Source organism: Procambarus clarkii, chromosome 80, assembly GCF_040958095.1.
Source record: "Procambarus clarkii isolate CNS0578487 chromosome 80, FALCON_Pclarkii_2.0, whole genome shotgun sequence".
Taxonomy (NCBI): Eukaryota; Metazoa; Arthropoda; class Malacostraca; order Decapoda; family Cambaridae; genus Procambarus; species Procambarus clarkii.
The window spans coordinates 16,618,497-16,635,803 of record NC_091229.1 but is presented as its reverse complement, the minus strand read 5'-3'; the positions used below and the strand labels follow the sequence as shown (position 1 = coordinate 16,635,803).

General features: G+C 40.2%; 1 protein-coding gene across 2 annotated transcripts; it reads left to right on the top strand.

The window, feature by feature from the left end:
* Positions 1–714: 714 nt before the first annotated feature.
* LOC123746396 (TATA-binding protein-associated factor 2N-like) lies at positions 715–16,429 on the top strand. 2 transcript variants are annotated; one of them, XM_069314819.1, is made up of 2 exons: positions 715–735; positions 15,844–16,429. In XM_069314819.1, exons 1-2 carry the CDS (start codon positions 724–726, stop codon positions 16,333–16,335), a joined length of 504 nt encoding a protein of 167 aa, XP_069170920.1. In that variant the 5' UTR covers positions 715–723; the 3' UTR covers positions 16,336–16,429. The 2 variants fall into 2 exon arrangements, with proteins under 2 accessions (XP_069170920.1, XP_069170919.1); XM_069314818.1 differs by lacking the exon at positions 715–735 and adding an exon at positions 15,207–15,350.
* Positions 16,430–17,307: the final 878 nt, after the last annotated feature.

Below are 17,307 nucleotides of genomic sequence, written 5' to 3'. Positions count from 1 at the left end.
TGACATAATGATTCAAAATATAACTGTAAACATCAGTGACATAAATCAGTAGATCGTAGCCATGTATAAAACGACGGAGGAATTAAAAACGAATGAGACGTAAATTCAACAGTCAATAGGTAAAATATCAGGATAATTATATCTAAACAAATATATTGACAATTAGATTAATGTTTGGGATGGCGACATACTCCATCTTGTCGGTATAGTAAATGGGGTGAATATGAAAACTGTACAATCCCTGAATTAGTTTCAATTGTTTCATTGGGTGATTGACACTCTTGTGGTTGATGGGACGAGTGTAATCGATCAAGCACGCCTGCGATTGATGACACACCTATTATTGACTGACACAACAACGATTGATCACAAACTTTTGATTGACCAATACAATTATGAGTTAACATCACACATGTGATTGATCAATAAGCTTATGACTGATTACCTGATCCGTGACTTTCATAAATACTAGTTGGTTACACGTTTTAATATATAACATAACTTTATTCTTCCGTACTTTTTTATTTGAATTGGTAAACAGATTAATATCGATGCAATATTTGTCCTATGTTTTATTATAACATAAACACCAGGAAACTTACGCAACAAGAGAGCAACAAGTCATTCATGTCCTTGAGAAGTCGTCTAATCTCTGTCTCGCGAGAGGTATATAAGGCCGCGCTGCCTCCAACTCCACACAGTCCTCCAAGACACACCATAGATATGAAGACCCTGGTGAGTTACATTTGACTCAACATTTAAACTAAAACTCGTACTTTATTTAACTGATAGTACGCAAGTTGAGAGTATATTCTTTGTTTCTTAGCTAATTCATAGAAGGAAACATTATTTATAAAAGTTGTATATTTTATAAATAATTTCGAACACTTTCTCTTTAGAGTATTTTCATACATTATGTACTAAAAATTATTCCGCATGTTCAATTTTTTTTAAACTTTCTAAATATTTGCCTATACAAGTGAATTAACTATCTGTTATAGCTCCCTGCTGCTTGAGATAAGTGTTCAAATGGAATAGAGTTCAAAACCTCAAGTTCTGAAAAATTACCTTGTTTCCTGTTTGCAGATTAAGTTGAATGATATCTTAGATTTCAAGAATTATATCCTCAACATTGCTTAAAATGTTGTTTTCCTAATTCAAACATTTCACAGTACTATACCACAAATTTGTTGTCAATGCGTGAACCCACACATCTTGATATTTCAACCCATCCTCCTGTTTAGAAAGAAGTTTTTGCAACTAGGTGCACCATAGTACAAAGATTGACGTAATCTGCTATTTGATAAGAATTTTATACTATTCACTTTATAAAGTCCAAACCAAAATCTAAAAAAAAACATAAGTAAATATTCCTATGTATGATAAATCTTCTGTTATATTATCATATGAAAACTCCAGAGAATTTCATCCTTGTGTTCATTAACCAGATCGTTGTAGCATTCCTGGCTGCCATGTGCTTGGTGGCCACAAACGCTGAGCCTTCCCCAGATGCCGAACCCGGTCACTTCAGGGGAGGTTTCGGAGGATTTCGAGGAGGCATCGGTGGGGGCTCCCATGGAAGTGGCTTCGGGGGAGGATATGGAGGATATCGTGGAAGGAGGAGTGCCGAAGCCAACCCTGAGCCCGTTGCAGACCCTGAAGCCGATCCCGGTTACCTAGGTAGTAGAGGCTTCGGCGGTGGTAGAGGTTTCGGCGGTGGCAGAGGTTTCAGTGGTGGCTTCGGAGGAGGACGTGGGGGATTTGGAGGAAATAGATATTACGGCTAATTTCCGGCTATCTAATCTGCCATGGTTCTTATGACTGCAGTTAATATCTAAATTGAAAAATACTAAATATATATATCAGTATATAAGATGAACTTCCTTATCCCTTAATCAAATTAATATGGATTGAAGAAATTTCCCGTACTTAACATTTTTATTACAGTAATATTGTGGTCTATTTAAACTATCATTTTTAGTACACACACAAGAGAGATTCCAAAATTGATATGACAGTGCTCCGTTACCAACATTAGTGAATTAAGTGTTGAGGCGGGAAAAAATAGCTGAAACTCAACTTTCGCAAGCACAGATTGGTGAGTCCTCAGACACAGGACAGAGCTGACATCGCTCATTCATTGTACTAAGAGCGAAGGTTCAATTCCCTGGCGAGGCAAAAACAAATTGAAAGCATTTCTTTCACGGGAAATCACTGTTTACCTATAAGTGAAGAGGTACCTGGGAATTAAACAGCTGCTGCGGGCTGCATCCTTTAGATGTACTCACCTATTTGTGCTTGCGGGGGTTGAGCTCTGGCTCTTTGGTCTCGCCTCTCAGCCGTCAATCAACTGGTGTACAGGTTCCTGAGCCTATTGGGCTCTATCATATCTACACATGAAACTGTGTATGGAGTCAGCCTGCACCACATCACTTCCTAATGCATTTCATTTGTCAACTACTCTGACACTAAAAAAAATTCTTTCTAATATCTCTGTGGCTCATTTGGGTACTCAGTTTTCACCTTGTGTCCCCCATAGTGCGTGTGCTCATTGTGTTAAATAGCCCGTCCTTATCTACCCTGTCAATTCCTCTGAGAATCTTGTACGTGCTGATCATATCCCCCCTAACTCTTATGTCTTCTTGCAACGTGAGGTTTAATTCCCGTAGTCTCTACTCATAGCTCATACCTGTCAGTTCGGGGACTAGTCTGGTGGCAAACCTTTGAACTTTTTCCAGTTTGGTCTTATGCTTGACTAGATATGGACTCCATGCCGGGGCTGCATATTCCAGGATTGGTCTGACATAGGTGGTATACAAAGTTCTGAATGATTCTCCTAAATTCCTTGCATTGAGACACAAGTGTCGAAATGCCGTTCTTATATTAGCCAACCTGGCATGTGCTGCTGATGTTATCCTCTTGATATGGGTTTCAGGGGACAGGTCTGGCGTGATATCAACCCCCAGGTCTTTCTCTCTTTCTCTGACTCGTGTAGAATTTCATCTCCCAAATGATACCTTGTAACTGGCCTCCTGCTCCCTACACCTATCTTCAATACATTACATTTGCTTGGGATAAACTCTAACAACCATTTGTTCGACCATTCCTTTAGTTTGTCTAGGTCTTCTTGAAGCCTCAAGCAGTCCTCCTCTGTCATAATCCTTCTCATAATTTTGGCATCGTTAGCAAACATTGAGAGGAATGAGTCTATACCCTCCGGGAGATCGTTCACGTATATCAAAAACAGGATAGGACCGAGTACAGAGCCCTGTGGGGCTCCACTGGTGACTTCACCCAATCTGAGGTTTCACCCCCACTGTAACTCTTTGCTTCCTATTGCTTAGGTATTCCCTTATTCACTGGAGCACCTTACCAGTTACTCCTGCCTGTCTTTCCAGCTTATGTACCAGCCTCTTATAGGGGACTGTATCAAAGGCTTTCCGACAGTCCAAAAAAATGCGGTCTGCCCAGCCTTATCTTTCATGCTTAATCTTTGTCACCTGATCGTAGAATTCTATTATGACAGTGTGCTACTTAATGACGCGCGCGCGCATGTGTGTGTGTGTACTCACCTCACCTATTTGTGCTTGCGAGAATTGTGCTCTGGCTCTTTGCTTCGTGTGTGTGTGTGTGCGTGTGTACTCACCTAATTGTGCTTGCGGGGGTTGAGCTTTGGCTCTTTGGTCCCGCCTCTCAACTGTCAATCAACTGGTGTACAGATTCCTGAGCCTACTGGGTTCTATCATATCTACATTTGAAACTGTGTATGGAGTCAGCCTCCACCACATCACTTCCTAGTGCATTCCATTTATTAACTACTCTGACACTGAAAAAATTCATTCTTACGTCTCTGTGGCTCATCTGGGTACTAAGTTTCCACCTGTGTCCCCTTGTTCGTGTCCCACCCGTGCTGAAGAGTGTGTGTGTGTGTGTGTGTTTGAGAGAATTATATGTAGTAGATATGGGAAAAATTGTTCATGAATCAGTAAATTAGACAACCTACGATTAGAAACGCGAGGACCAAGAGATATAACAGCTCAGTCCTGGAGATACCACTACTAAATTCACACATACACACCTAATCTTCTTTGGTTACCATCTCATCTTGGAAGTCCCGAGAATTGAGATCTTTAATGCAGTGCAAACTGGAAAAAAAATGATAACTGCTCAGAAACCCAAGAATTTACATTTTTGGGGGGAATAAAAGTAAGCATTATTTGTTAACTAGCTTCAAAATATGTGTCAATAGATTATACCAATATATATGAATGTCAGTTCGTCTATCTCTCTTTCCGAAATTGGATACCAGAACTCGTAACTGATTATTTACAGTAATTGCCTGTGGGAATTTGGGAATTTGCCAAACATTTGATTGTTTGACACTGCATTATATATATATATATATATATATATATATATATATATATATATATATATATATATATATATATATATATATATATATATATATATATATATATATATATATATATATATATATATATATATATATATATATATATATATATATATATATATATATATATATATATATATATATCTTGAAGAACTCTGTAGGGTAAGGCAGGTCCTAGTCAATAACGGCTTCTCCAATGGTTTCGTCGAAGACATCATAAGAAGGAAAGTGAAAAGCCATGCAACCTCTGCAGAGACAACTAACACAACACCTATACCCCCTATTAGACTATTTTACAGGAACTTCTTTTCCACAGCTCATAAAACGGAGGAAAGGGTCCTGAAAGATATTGTTAATAGAAACGTTATCCCTACAGACAAAAATCAGAGGATACAACTGACGATTTACTATAAAACCATAAAAACGGCCAGCCTACTCATGAGAAACTCTCCAGACACAAAACAGAACGCTTTAAAAGAGACTAACGTCGTCTATGCCTTCAAATGCCCACTTGGGGACTGTAAGCTCCAAAAAACCCAGTATATAGGCAAGACAACAACATCTCTTTCTAGGCGTTTAACGATGCATAAGCATCAGGGCTCCATTAAGGAACATATAATCTCTTCCCACAACCAAACCATCGCCAGAGAAATCCTAGTAAACAACACAGAAATCATCGATAGATACAGCGATAGCAGGCGGCTTGACGTTTGCGAGGCACTACACATCAAGAAGTCAACACCAGCAATCAACAGCCAATTATTGCACAACTATATTCTACCCACCTCAAGACTCCGCTCCAATATAGAAGCATCAAGAAATATGGACCAATAGGCTTTCTACAAACACTTCTATTCAATATCCATTGCTTCGTGTTCTGTCTTGTGTTGATGAAATTAATACCCTATTAATACTCTTGTTCTGTCTTGTGTTGATGAAATTAATACCCTATTAATACCACATTTTGTTCTGTCTTGTGTTAATGCCACATCACCCCTTCCACCTCACTCAAATGTAGATATAAAATCGGAGATACGTAATTTCTATTCAGTTGTGTATTTGTGAACTAAAGTCTTTGAAAATGTAATAAGTTTTACAAAACGCGCCCGTGTCGCGTCAGACTAGAAATAAAAATGAATTTTGGAGAATTGATTTTTGATTTACCTCCAACAGTGAAGCGTAATGTACGAAAGATTGAGAAAATTCGTGTTAGAATTATTAATCTTACTTTTTCGGTCATATTTAATAATATATGTCTACAGGAAAGATTGCTACCAAAATATACTAATATATATATATATATATATATATATATATATATATATATATATATATATATATATATATATATATATATATATAGGTAGGGTTGGTTAGGTTCGGTCATATATCTACGTTAATTTTTACTCCAATAAAAAAAAATTGACCTCTTACATAATGAAATGGGTTGCTTTATCATTTCATAAGAAAAAATTTAGAGTAAATATATTAATTCATGAAAACTTGGCTTATTAGGCAAATCGGGCCTTGCATTGTAGGCTGAAAAGTGAGTTCTGGCTACTAGGTACGACATATATATATATATATATATATATATATATATATATATATATATATATATATATATATATATATATATATATATATATATATATATATATATATATATATAGACATATAATAATTAATATATTATTATATAGACATATATTATTAAATATGACCGAAAAAGTAAGATTAATAATTCTAACACGAATTTTCTCGATCTTTCTTACGTTTCTTTTCACTGTTGATGGTAATTCAAAGATCAATTCTCAAAATTCATTTTTATTTCTAGCCTGGCGCGACACTTGAACGCGTTTCGTAATAACTTATTACATTTTCAAAGGCTTTAGCTTACACACACACAACTATAACCTTCAAACACTTAACAGAGTTTAAACAGCTTTCATTTTATACCTGCATTTGGGTGAGGTGATATGTAACATCAGTTTTGGATGAGGTGAAAACAAACTTTCAACACAAGACAGAACACGAAACAATGGGTATAATATTGGGTAAGTTAAAGGGAAGAATGGAAGTAACTGCAAAGGGCCTATTGGCCCGTATTTCTTGATGCTTCTGTATTGGTGCGGAGTCTTGAAGTGGGTAAAATATAGTTATGCATTAATTGGCTGTTGATTGAAGGTGTTGACTTTTTGATGTGTAGTGCCTCGCAGATGTCAAGCCGCCTACTATTGCTGTATCTATCGATGATTTCTGTGTTGTTTGTTAAGACTTCTCTGGTGATGGTCTGGTTGTGAAAAGAGATTATATGTTCCTTAATGGAGCCCTGATGCTTATGCATCGTTAATCGCCTGGAAAGAGATGTTGTTGTCTTGCCTATATACTGAGTTCTTTGAGGCTTACAGTCCCCAAGTGGGCATTTGAAGGTATAGACGACGCTGGTCTCTTTTAAAGCGTTCTGCTCTGTGTCTGGAGAGTTTCTCATGAGTAGGTTGGTCGTTTTTTTGGTTTTATAGTAAATCGTCAATTGTATCTTCTGATTTTTGTCTGTAGGGATAACGTTCCTATTAACAATATCTTTCAGGCCCCTTTCCTCCGTTTTATTAGCTGTGGAAAAGAAGTTCCTGTAAAATAGGGTAAGGCAGGTCCTAGTCAACAAGGGCTTCTCCAATTGTTTCGTTGAAGACATCATAAGAAGGAAGGTGAAACGCCATGCAACCTCTGAAGAGACAACTAACACATCACCTGTACCCCCTTTATAACTATTTTACAGGAACTTCTCTTCCACAGCTCATAAAACGGAGGAAAGGGTCCTGAAAGATATTGTTAATAGGAACGTTATCCCTACAGACAAAAATCAGAAGATGCAATTGAGACTAATAGAGCAAGAACTCGGCAATGTGATGTTATAGTGGCCAGAATACGCCTGGGATATAGACGTATCTGGCAGCTTTCTCAAGACCCAAATGTCGAGTACACAATGTGTCAACTTTGTGAAAGAGAAAACATGCACTCTCTTGAACATTATATTGTAGAATGTCCATACTGACAGGCTTTCGCCCTCCTGGGCTGAGGTATATTGAACTCTGTAATTACTATTTGAATACTGGAACACTTGATGATATATTGGACTTGTACCCTAGATTGAACATGTAATGTATCAACTATACAATGTATGTATGTGATGTAACTATATAACCTGAGCTTGTAAAAGCACCTTAATCACCTTCAGTGGTCAAGTGCTTAATAACACACTAGTTTCTCTATCAGCTATCTTACACTCTCAGAGTAGGAGAGCCATAAATGTATGTGTATATATGTATATGTGTGCATATGTATATGCATGTATGTGTATAAAGTATATGTGGAAGCTTATCAAATTACATTTCACATTTGTAAGTGCACATTAATGATACTATGTAAAGAACACATCGACCACTTTACGTAGGGCAGACGTAACTCTGTGTATTTATGTCTGTAGGTTAGATTAGCATTTTAAAAGCACTACAATCACCTTCTGTGGTTGATTGTTCAATTAATCCCTGAACTATATGGTTAACAGATCTCTCACCGTGTCCATGGAGGACAGAAGAAAATGTATATATGCTGGTTAGCACTGTAAATGTGTAGCCACGACTGTGGTAGAAAATAATAATAATAATAAAAACTCTTCACTAGCGAACGCCTTTTTTTTTTTTTGGTTGGTCGTGGAGCTCACTAACTAAGCTGCATGACCAAGCAATCTCTTGCAACACTTTTAGTCCAATTTGGGCATAGTTTTCATCAAATCCTGGTGCATGCACGGATCGTGCTGAGCCTACGAATGTGAAAGAAAGCGTGATTGTTCCCCAATCCATAAATCACTAAGAAGTCTATGAACCTGACGAGAATTCGCATCTGAATTAGTGGGCGAACACATTACAATAACAACTTCACTAAAAATTGATTGGTCCTGGGTCCCGGAAAGTCTACTTGTAGCCTTGTATACTTGTGTAGACAGCCCACCTCACATACTATATTCAACAGCATTCCTACGCCTGTTCTTCTTCGTTTTTATTCAAATAAAAAATAGCCAGCCCGATGCTGACTGGCAGGTTGAGATGTTACACAAGAGTTCCCCCAGCACTGATCCAGAAGAAAACGGGAAATCCTCTTGCAACAGATATTCATACTTTTAAGACCGGCTATTCCAGGAAAACTGAAGCGCTACTGTAGCTATTGATACCTTTATGTATAGCCCATTATCTGTTTTCTGTGGTCTATTTGTGCTCACTATAGCCCATTATGTGTTCTCTATAGTCTATTGTGTGCTCTCTATAGCCCATAATGCGCCCCCTGAAGCACATTACTGTGCTCTGTTGCCCATTATTAGTCCATTAATGCTGTCTCTAACCCCCATTATGTGCCCTCGGTAGCCCATTAATGATGTCTCTATTGCCCATTATATACCCCTCTGCAGCCAATAAATGATGTCTCTGTAGCCCATTATGTGTTCCCTGTATTCCATTATGTGCTCTCTGTAGCTCATAATATGCTCTCTGTTGCTCATTATATGCTCTCTGTTGCCAATTATATGTTCCCTGTTGCCCATTATGTGCTCTCTGTTCCTCATTATGTGCTCTTTGTTGCCCATTATATGTTCTGTGTTACCCATTATATTATTTCTGTTGCCCATTATATGCTCACTGTTGTTCATTATATGTTCTCTGTTGCCCATTATATACTCTCTCTGTTGCTCATTATATGCTCTCTGTTGCTCATTATATGCTCTCTGTTGCTCATTATATGCTCTCTGTTGCTCATTATATGCTCTCTGTTGCTCATTATATGCTCTCTGTTGCTCATTATGTGTTCTCTGTACCCCAAAAATATCTATCTAAAGTACATTATCCGTTTTCTGTAGCCAACTGTGCTCTCTGTAGCCCATCGACTACCGCTAAGGAGATGGGTATCGCGTTCACAACAAATGAACCCGTCCAGATATATCTGGTTACTAAACTTTCTGGCAAAAACTGGTGTATGCTGGAGGCGTGTCTGGGGAGGGGATGGTGGGGAGGGGCATGGGCCTTCTGAGACTGGTTTATATTGTCTGGAAATGTTTCTCAACAGAAGCTTGGTATTCCCTGCCTCTCGAGGTTAGTTCATGTCAATGGACAAACTGAGGATGTTACCATGGTGATACACGCACTCAAAAGCACAAACATACACACACACACTCAAGCACAACTAGGTGAGACCACATGCGTTCACACACACACACACACACACACACACACACACACACACACACACACACACACACACACACACACACACACACACACACACACACACACACACACACACACACACACACACACACACACACACGCACACGCACACGCACACGCACACGCACACGCACACGCACACGCACACGCACACGCACACGCACACACACACACACACACACACACACACACACACACACACACACACACACACACACACACACACACACACACACACACACACACACACACACACACACACACACACACACACACACACACACACGATATTGCAATCAAAGCGAAAAAACAACCTAAGTTACTATACAGTCATATAAGAAGAAAAATGTCGGTGAACGACCAAGTGACAAGACTAAGGAAGACAGAGGGGGCATATACTGAAAGTGACAAGGAAATCAGCGAGGCACTGAATGGCACTGAATTTCCATGGAGTGTTCACTCCCGAGCCTGAGCCGCTCCCATTGTTGGAAGGGGTTACCCTAGATGAAAGACTATCAGATATAGAGGTGACAGCAGAGGAGGTAATGAAACAGTTGACAACTCTAGATGCAACTAAAGCAGTTGGACCAAAGTATCACCGTGGATACTAAAAGAAGCAGTGCAGGCCCTCAGCGTGCCTCTGGCAATGATCTTTAATGAATCACTTATGTCGGGAGAATTGCCCAGTTGCTGGAAGAAGGCAAATGTCGTGCCGATCTTCAAGAAAGGCGATAGGGAGGAGGCACTAACCTATAGACCTGTATCACTGACAAACATCCCCTGTAAAATACTGGAGAGAATAGTTAGGCTACGACTGGTTGCACACCTGGAGAACATTAGGTTTGTGAACAAACATCAACATGGGTTCTGGACAGGGAAATCGTGCCTAACAAACCTTCTGGAATTCTATGATAAAATAACGAGGATAAGACAGGACAGAGATGGTTGAGCAGACTGCATATTTCTGGACTGCCAAAAAGCCTTTGATACAGTACCGCACATGAGACTGCTGATCAAACTCGAGAGGCAGGCGGGGGTGGGGGAAAAGGTCTTAGCATGGATAAGGAACTACCTAACAGGAAGGAGTCAAAGAGTTACGGTAAGGGGCGAGAAGTCGGACTGGCGAACAGTAACAAGTGGAGTACCACAAGGATCGGTGCTGGGACCAATTCTATTTCTTGTATATGTTAACGACATGTTTACAGGCGTAGAGTCATACATGTCGATGTTTGCGGATGACGCAAAGTTGATGAGAAGAGTTGTGACAGATGAGGATTGCAGGATCCTCCAAGAGGACCTGAACAGGTTGCAGAGATGGTCAGAGAAATGGCTACTGGAATTCAACACGAGCAAATGTAAAGTTATGGAAATGGGACTAGGAGATAGGAGACCAAAGGGACAGTACACAATAAAGGGGAACAGCCTACCTTGTGACGACGCGCCAAAGAGACCTGGGTGTGGACGTAACACCTAATCTATCTCCTGAGGCACATATAAATAGGTTAACGACAGCAGCGTACTCTACAATGGCAAAAGTTAGAACATCATTCAGAAACCTAAGTAAAGAGGCATTTAGGGCGCTTTACACTGCCTACGTGAGGCCAGTCTTAGAGTATGCCGCCTCATCATGGAGTCCCCATCTGAAGAAGCATATAATGAAACTGGAAAAGGTTCAGAGGTTTGCAACGAGACTCGTCCCAGAGCTACGAGGGATGGGGTATGAGGAGCGCCTGAGGGAACTGTGCCTTACGACACTAGAAAGAAGAAGGGAGAGGGGGGGACATGATAGGAACGTATAAAATACTCAGAGGGATTAACAGAGTGGACATAGACGAAATGTTCACACGGAATAGTAACAGAACGAGGGGACATGGATGGAAGCTGGAAACTCAGATGAGTCACAGAGATGTTAGGAAGTTTTCTTTTAGCGTGAGAGTAGTGGGAAAATGGAATGCACTTCAGGAACAGGTTGTGGAAGCAAATACTATTCATAATTTTAAAACCAGGTATGATAGGGAAATGGGACCGGAGTCATTGCTGTAAACAACTGATGCTCGAAAGGCGGGATCCAAGAGTCAATGCTCGATCCTGCAGACACAACTAGGTGAGTACACACACACACACACACACACACACACACACACACACACACACACACACACACACACACACACACACACACACACACACACACACACAAACACACACACACACACACAAATGTGTGTGTGTGTGTGCACACACAAACACACAAAATGTTTGAAAATGACATAGCGAGTAAAGCCAAGACCCAACCAAAGCTGCTCCACAGCCACATCAGGAGGAAAACAGTAGTGAAGGAACAAGTGATGAAACTGCAAAAAGAGTAGAACAGATACACAGAGAATGACAAGGAGGTGTGTGAAGAACTCAAAAGGAGATTCCAGGAGGTCTTCACAATAGAACAAGGAGAAGCCCCTGCACTAAATGAGGAGGAGGCAAACCAAGAAATCTTGGAGGAATTTGACTTCACCAGTGATGAGGTCAAAAGGTGTCTGCTGGAGCTGGATGTGACAAAGGCTGATGGGCATGACAGAATCTCACCGTGGATACTAAAGGAAGGTGCAGAAACACTAAGTGTGCCACTCTCTATGGTGTATAACAGGTCACTGGAAACAGGAGACTTACCAGAAAGTTGGAAGACAGCTAACGTAGCCCCAATATACAAGAAGGGTGACAAGCAAGAGGCACTGAACTACAGGCCAGTTTCCCTAACTTGTATACCATGCAAGGTAATGGAGAAGATCGTGAGAAAAAGGCTCGAAGAGCATCTGGAGGGAAATAACTTTGTAACGTACCACCAACATGGGTTCAGGGATGGTAAATCGTGCCTCACAGGTTTAATAGAATTCTATGACCAGGCAACAAAAATTAGGCAGGAAAGAGAAGGGTGGGCCGACTGCATTTTCCTGTACTGCCAGAAAGCCTTTGATACAGTACCCCATAAAAGGCAGTTAAAAAAGTTGGAGCAACAGGCAGGAATAAAAGGGAAGATGCCCAAGTGGATAAGGGAATACTTAAGCAACAAGAAACAGCGAGAAACGGTGAGGGGGGAGACATCAGAGTGGCGAGATGTCATCAGCGGAGTGCCACAGGGCTCAGTATTTGGACCCATCCTGTTTTTAATATATGTAAACTATCTTCCGGAGGGTATAGACTCGTTCCTCTCAATGTTTGCCGATGATGCAAAAATTATGAGAAGAATCAAGACGGATGAAAATAGACAGAGACTACAAGATGACCTGGACAAACTGGAGGAATGATCTAGAAAATGGCTACTAAAGTTCAACTCAGGAAAGTGTAAGGTAATGAAATTAGGCGACGGGAGCAGGAGGCTGAACACAAGGAATCATCTGTTAGGTGAAATCCTGCAAGAGTCAAATAGAGAGAAAGATCTGGGGGTTGATATCACACCGAACCTGTCCCCAGAGGCCCACATCAAAAGAATATCATCAGCGGCATATGCTAGACTGGACAACATAAGAACTACCTTTAGAAACTTGTGTAAGGAATCGTTCAGGACCCTGTATACCATTTATGTAAGACCAATCCTGGAGTATGCAGCTCCAGCCTGGAGTTCATACCTAGTTAAACACAAGACGAAGTTAAAGAAGATTCAGAGGTATGCCACCAGACTGTTCCCGGAACTGAGAGGAATGAGTTACGAGGAAAGGCTAAGGGGGCTGAACCTCACAACCCTGGAAAACAGAAGAGTAGAGGGAGACATGATAACCACCTACAAAATTCTCAGGGGAATTGACAGGGTGGACAAAGACAAACTCTTTAGCACGGGTGGAACACGAACAAGGGGGACATAGGTGGAAACTTAGTACCCAGATGAGCCACAGAGACGTTAGAAGGATTTTTTTCAGTGTCAGGGTAGTTAACAAATAGAATGCATTAAGTAGTGTTGTGGTGGAGGCAGACTCCATACACAGTTTCAAATATAGACATAATAGAGCCCAATAGGTTCAGGAATCTGTTCACCAGTTAATTGACAGTTGAGAGGCGGGACCAAAGAGCCAAAGCTCAACCCCCACAAACACAACTAGGTGATTACAACTAGGTGATTACACACACAAACACACACACACACACACACACATACACACATACACACACACTCAGATTGGCGAGACGTAACCAGTGGAGTCCCGCAGGGTTCATGGGGTGCATCATAAAGAAAGAAATTGAATTGTAATTGACAGGGTAGACAAGGATAAACTATTCAACACTGGGGGTACGCGAACAAGGGGACACAGGTGGAAACTGGGTTCCCAAATGAGAAACAGAAAAGTTAGAAAGAACTTTTTCAGTGTCAGAGTAGTTAACAGGTGGAATGCATTAGGCAGTGATGCGGTGGAGGCTGATTCCATACACAGTTTCAAATATAGATATGACAGAGCCCAGTAGGCTTAGGAATCTGTACACATGTTGATTGACGGTTGAGAGGCGGGACCAAAGAGCCAAAGCTCAACCCCTGCAAGCACAAATAGTTGAGTACACACACACACACACACACACACACACACACACACATACACACACACACACACACACACACACACACACACACACACACACACACACACACACACACACACACACACACACACACACACACACACACACACACACACACACACACACACACACACACACACACACACACACAGGCTGATTCTTAGGGTTAAAACACCTCAGAAATTGAAGGATTACATAGCAATCAAATTCAAAGACGAGAAACATATATGTGTACCAACAGAAAGACTTCAGAGGAAAGGATAATCGCAGAAAGTGGTTCAACAGAGGTTGACTGAAGGCAAAAGTGATGAGAAAATAGCCCAAAGCAGAAAAGAGTCACAAAAACTACTTGAGTGAAATGAATCCATAGCAATAAAAAGAGAGACAGAGATGCATTTTTAAAAGATATAGCATCTAAGGCACAAGAACACTATGAGCTTTTTCAAAACTATTTATGCTGTCAAATGCCGGTAAATAAGTATTTAATCGGACTTTACAGGATAGAGGATAGATTCGTAGTCAAATACAAAGAAATATGAAAGGAATGAGGTAATGAAAAAATTCAGGAATGATGTAAAAAAACTGACACAGCTCCTGAAGGATCTGGAGGTAACGCATCAAACTCGCAAGAGTCTGAGTGGAATAGATGGGAAGTTAATGAAAGTGTGAAGGCATCTGCAGGAACCGGTTACCATGGTACATATGAGACCAGAGAAAATCCAAATATGGGTCCAAAAAGAGACAGTAGACACACTAAGTAATTTTCTTGCAATGCTCTCCAACTGTACATAGATATCGAATGAATTCGCATACATTTAGAAAATTAGTTAACATAGTCTCTATATACGGTGCAATCCCAGGATGGTCCTCGAGAGGCGTCAAAAAGCGACTTGTGGAGCAATTACAAAAAAATGTGTTTCATCTCCAAATAAAATAAGAAAAAGCAATTACAGTAACCAAAAACTGGTCCTTGCCTATGAAATCCCTGGAACTCCCCGAGCGTGAGCGGGACCTCGTCATGGCGGGTATAAAAGGTCGCGCTGCTTCCAGTTCAACACAGTAGACCCAGACACTCCAGAACCATGAAGACCTTGGTGAGTTACCCTTGCTTGTTCTCTTGTGCTAAGATATTCACTATTTGTAGCTTTCAATAAGAAAATGAAATTGCTAATGAAATAAAATGTTATTGATCTTTTCTTAACATCATCACTTAAAGAGAGGTTTTGATTTTTACATAAAAAGTAGCATATTCTCAGCTTTAGGTTCTTTATCATATTAACTAAAACGTATTATTTTAATGATAAAATGTTCTAAGATTCACTTTAACAGTTTTCTTGTGTGTAAATGAAGGAGAAACTTATAATGTCCCGTTTCTTTGTGAGGATTATATTTATATTTAGCAAATTATTTTGTTTAAAAGAAGAAAGTTCACATTTCTCACGAATTTTACTTATGAAAGCTTAACACCATCGGGTAACATGAGTGTCTTCTGGGAAAATACAATCATCACATCTTGATCATATATTTTCATTGACACTAGCACATCATACCACACAATTTATATTAATATTTGTATTCATCCAACAGATCGTTATAGCATTCTTGGCTGCCATGTGCTTGGCGGCCACAAGCGCTGAGCCTTCCCCAGATGCCGAACCCGGTCACTTCAGGGGAGGTTACGGCGGAGGCTTCGGGGGAGGTTTCGGTGGTTTCAAAGGAGGATATCGTGGAAAGAGAAGTGCTGAAGCTGATCCAGAGGCTCTTGCCGAACCGGGACACTTCAGGGGAGGGTACGGTGGGGGCTTCGGTGGCGGCTTCGGTGGTTTCAGAGGAGGATATCGTGGAAAGAGAAGTGCTGAAGCTGATCCAGAGGCTCTTGCTGACCCCGGACATTTCAGGGGAGGGTACGGTGGGGGCTTCGGTGGCGGCTTCGGCGGTTTCAGAGGAGGATATCGTGGAAGGAGGAGTGCTGAAGCTAACCCTGAACCCGTTGCTGACCCAGGTTTCCACGGTCACAGAGGCTTCGGTGGAGGTTTCGGAGGATTTGGAGGGTTTGGACGTGGAAAATATTATGGTTGATTATTTAATGACACGTCCGCTATTTTCCGTTTGACTGCTGCTCTGTATACCAAGTTTAATAATAAATAAATATGAATAATGCTATTATGATAAACTGATCTATACTTTATCCAAATTAATATTGTGTGAAGGAACATATTACAAAGAACGTCTTTAATATAAAAAATTATTAAGTGTTCAACACTAATTTCTACTCTGAGTAGCAGAAATAGTACACTGAGAGCTGTACCGGGGTGGCTGGTGGTTATTGGGTACTAGGTACAACACACACACACACACACACACACACACACACACACACACACACACACACACACACACACACACACACACACACACACACACACACACACACACACACACACACACACACACACACATATATATATATATATATATATATATATACATATATATATATATGTATATATATATATATATATATATACACATATACTTATATTGTTGCTAGCTTTTTGAAGGAGTTGGGGGTATAAGCTAATCGAAACAACTAGAGACTTTAGACCTGCCAGTTTTCTTTTTCAGCGCCTTAGTGTGGCAATCCAGAGAGGAAATGCTCACTGCATCCATGGTTCCTGCCCGCCATCTGAGGAGCTGGAAGAGCTGTACAACTTGTGACAAGCAGCCTTGCACCCTGCATGTAATCAATAGTGTAACTTTTTTTGTGTAATGACATTTTCAAATAAAGCTAGATAAATATACACACATACCAAAAGAATAGGGGTGGTAGGAGAAGAAAATATCAAAGTGTTCAGTGAGGATCCACAAGGTCTTCACTGAGTACTCTTTATTTTCTTCTCCGAGGCTATGGGTCCCTACACTTGCACCAGAGGTGGTACCCCTTCTAGGTTAAAAAAAAAATATATATATATATATATAAATATATTTAATATATATATATATATATATATATATATATATATATATATATATATATATATATATATATAT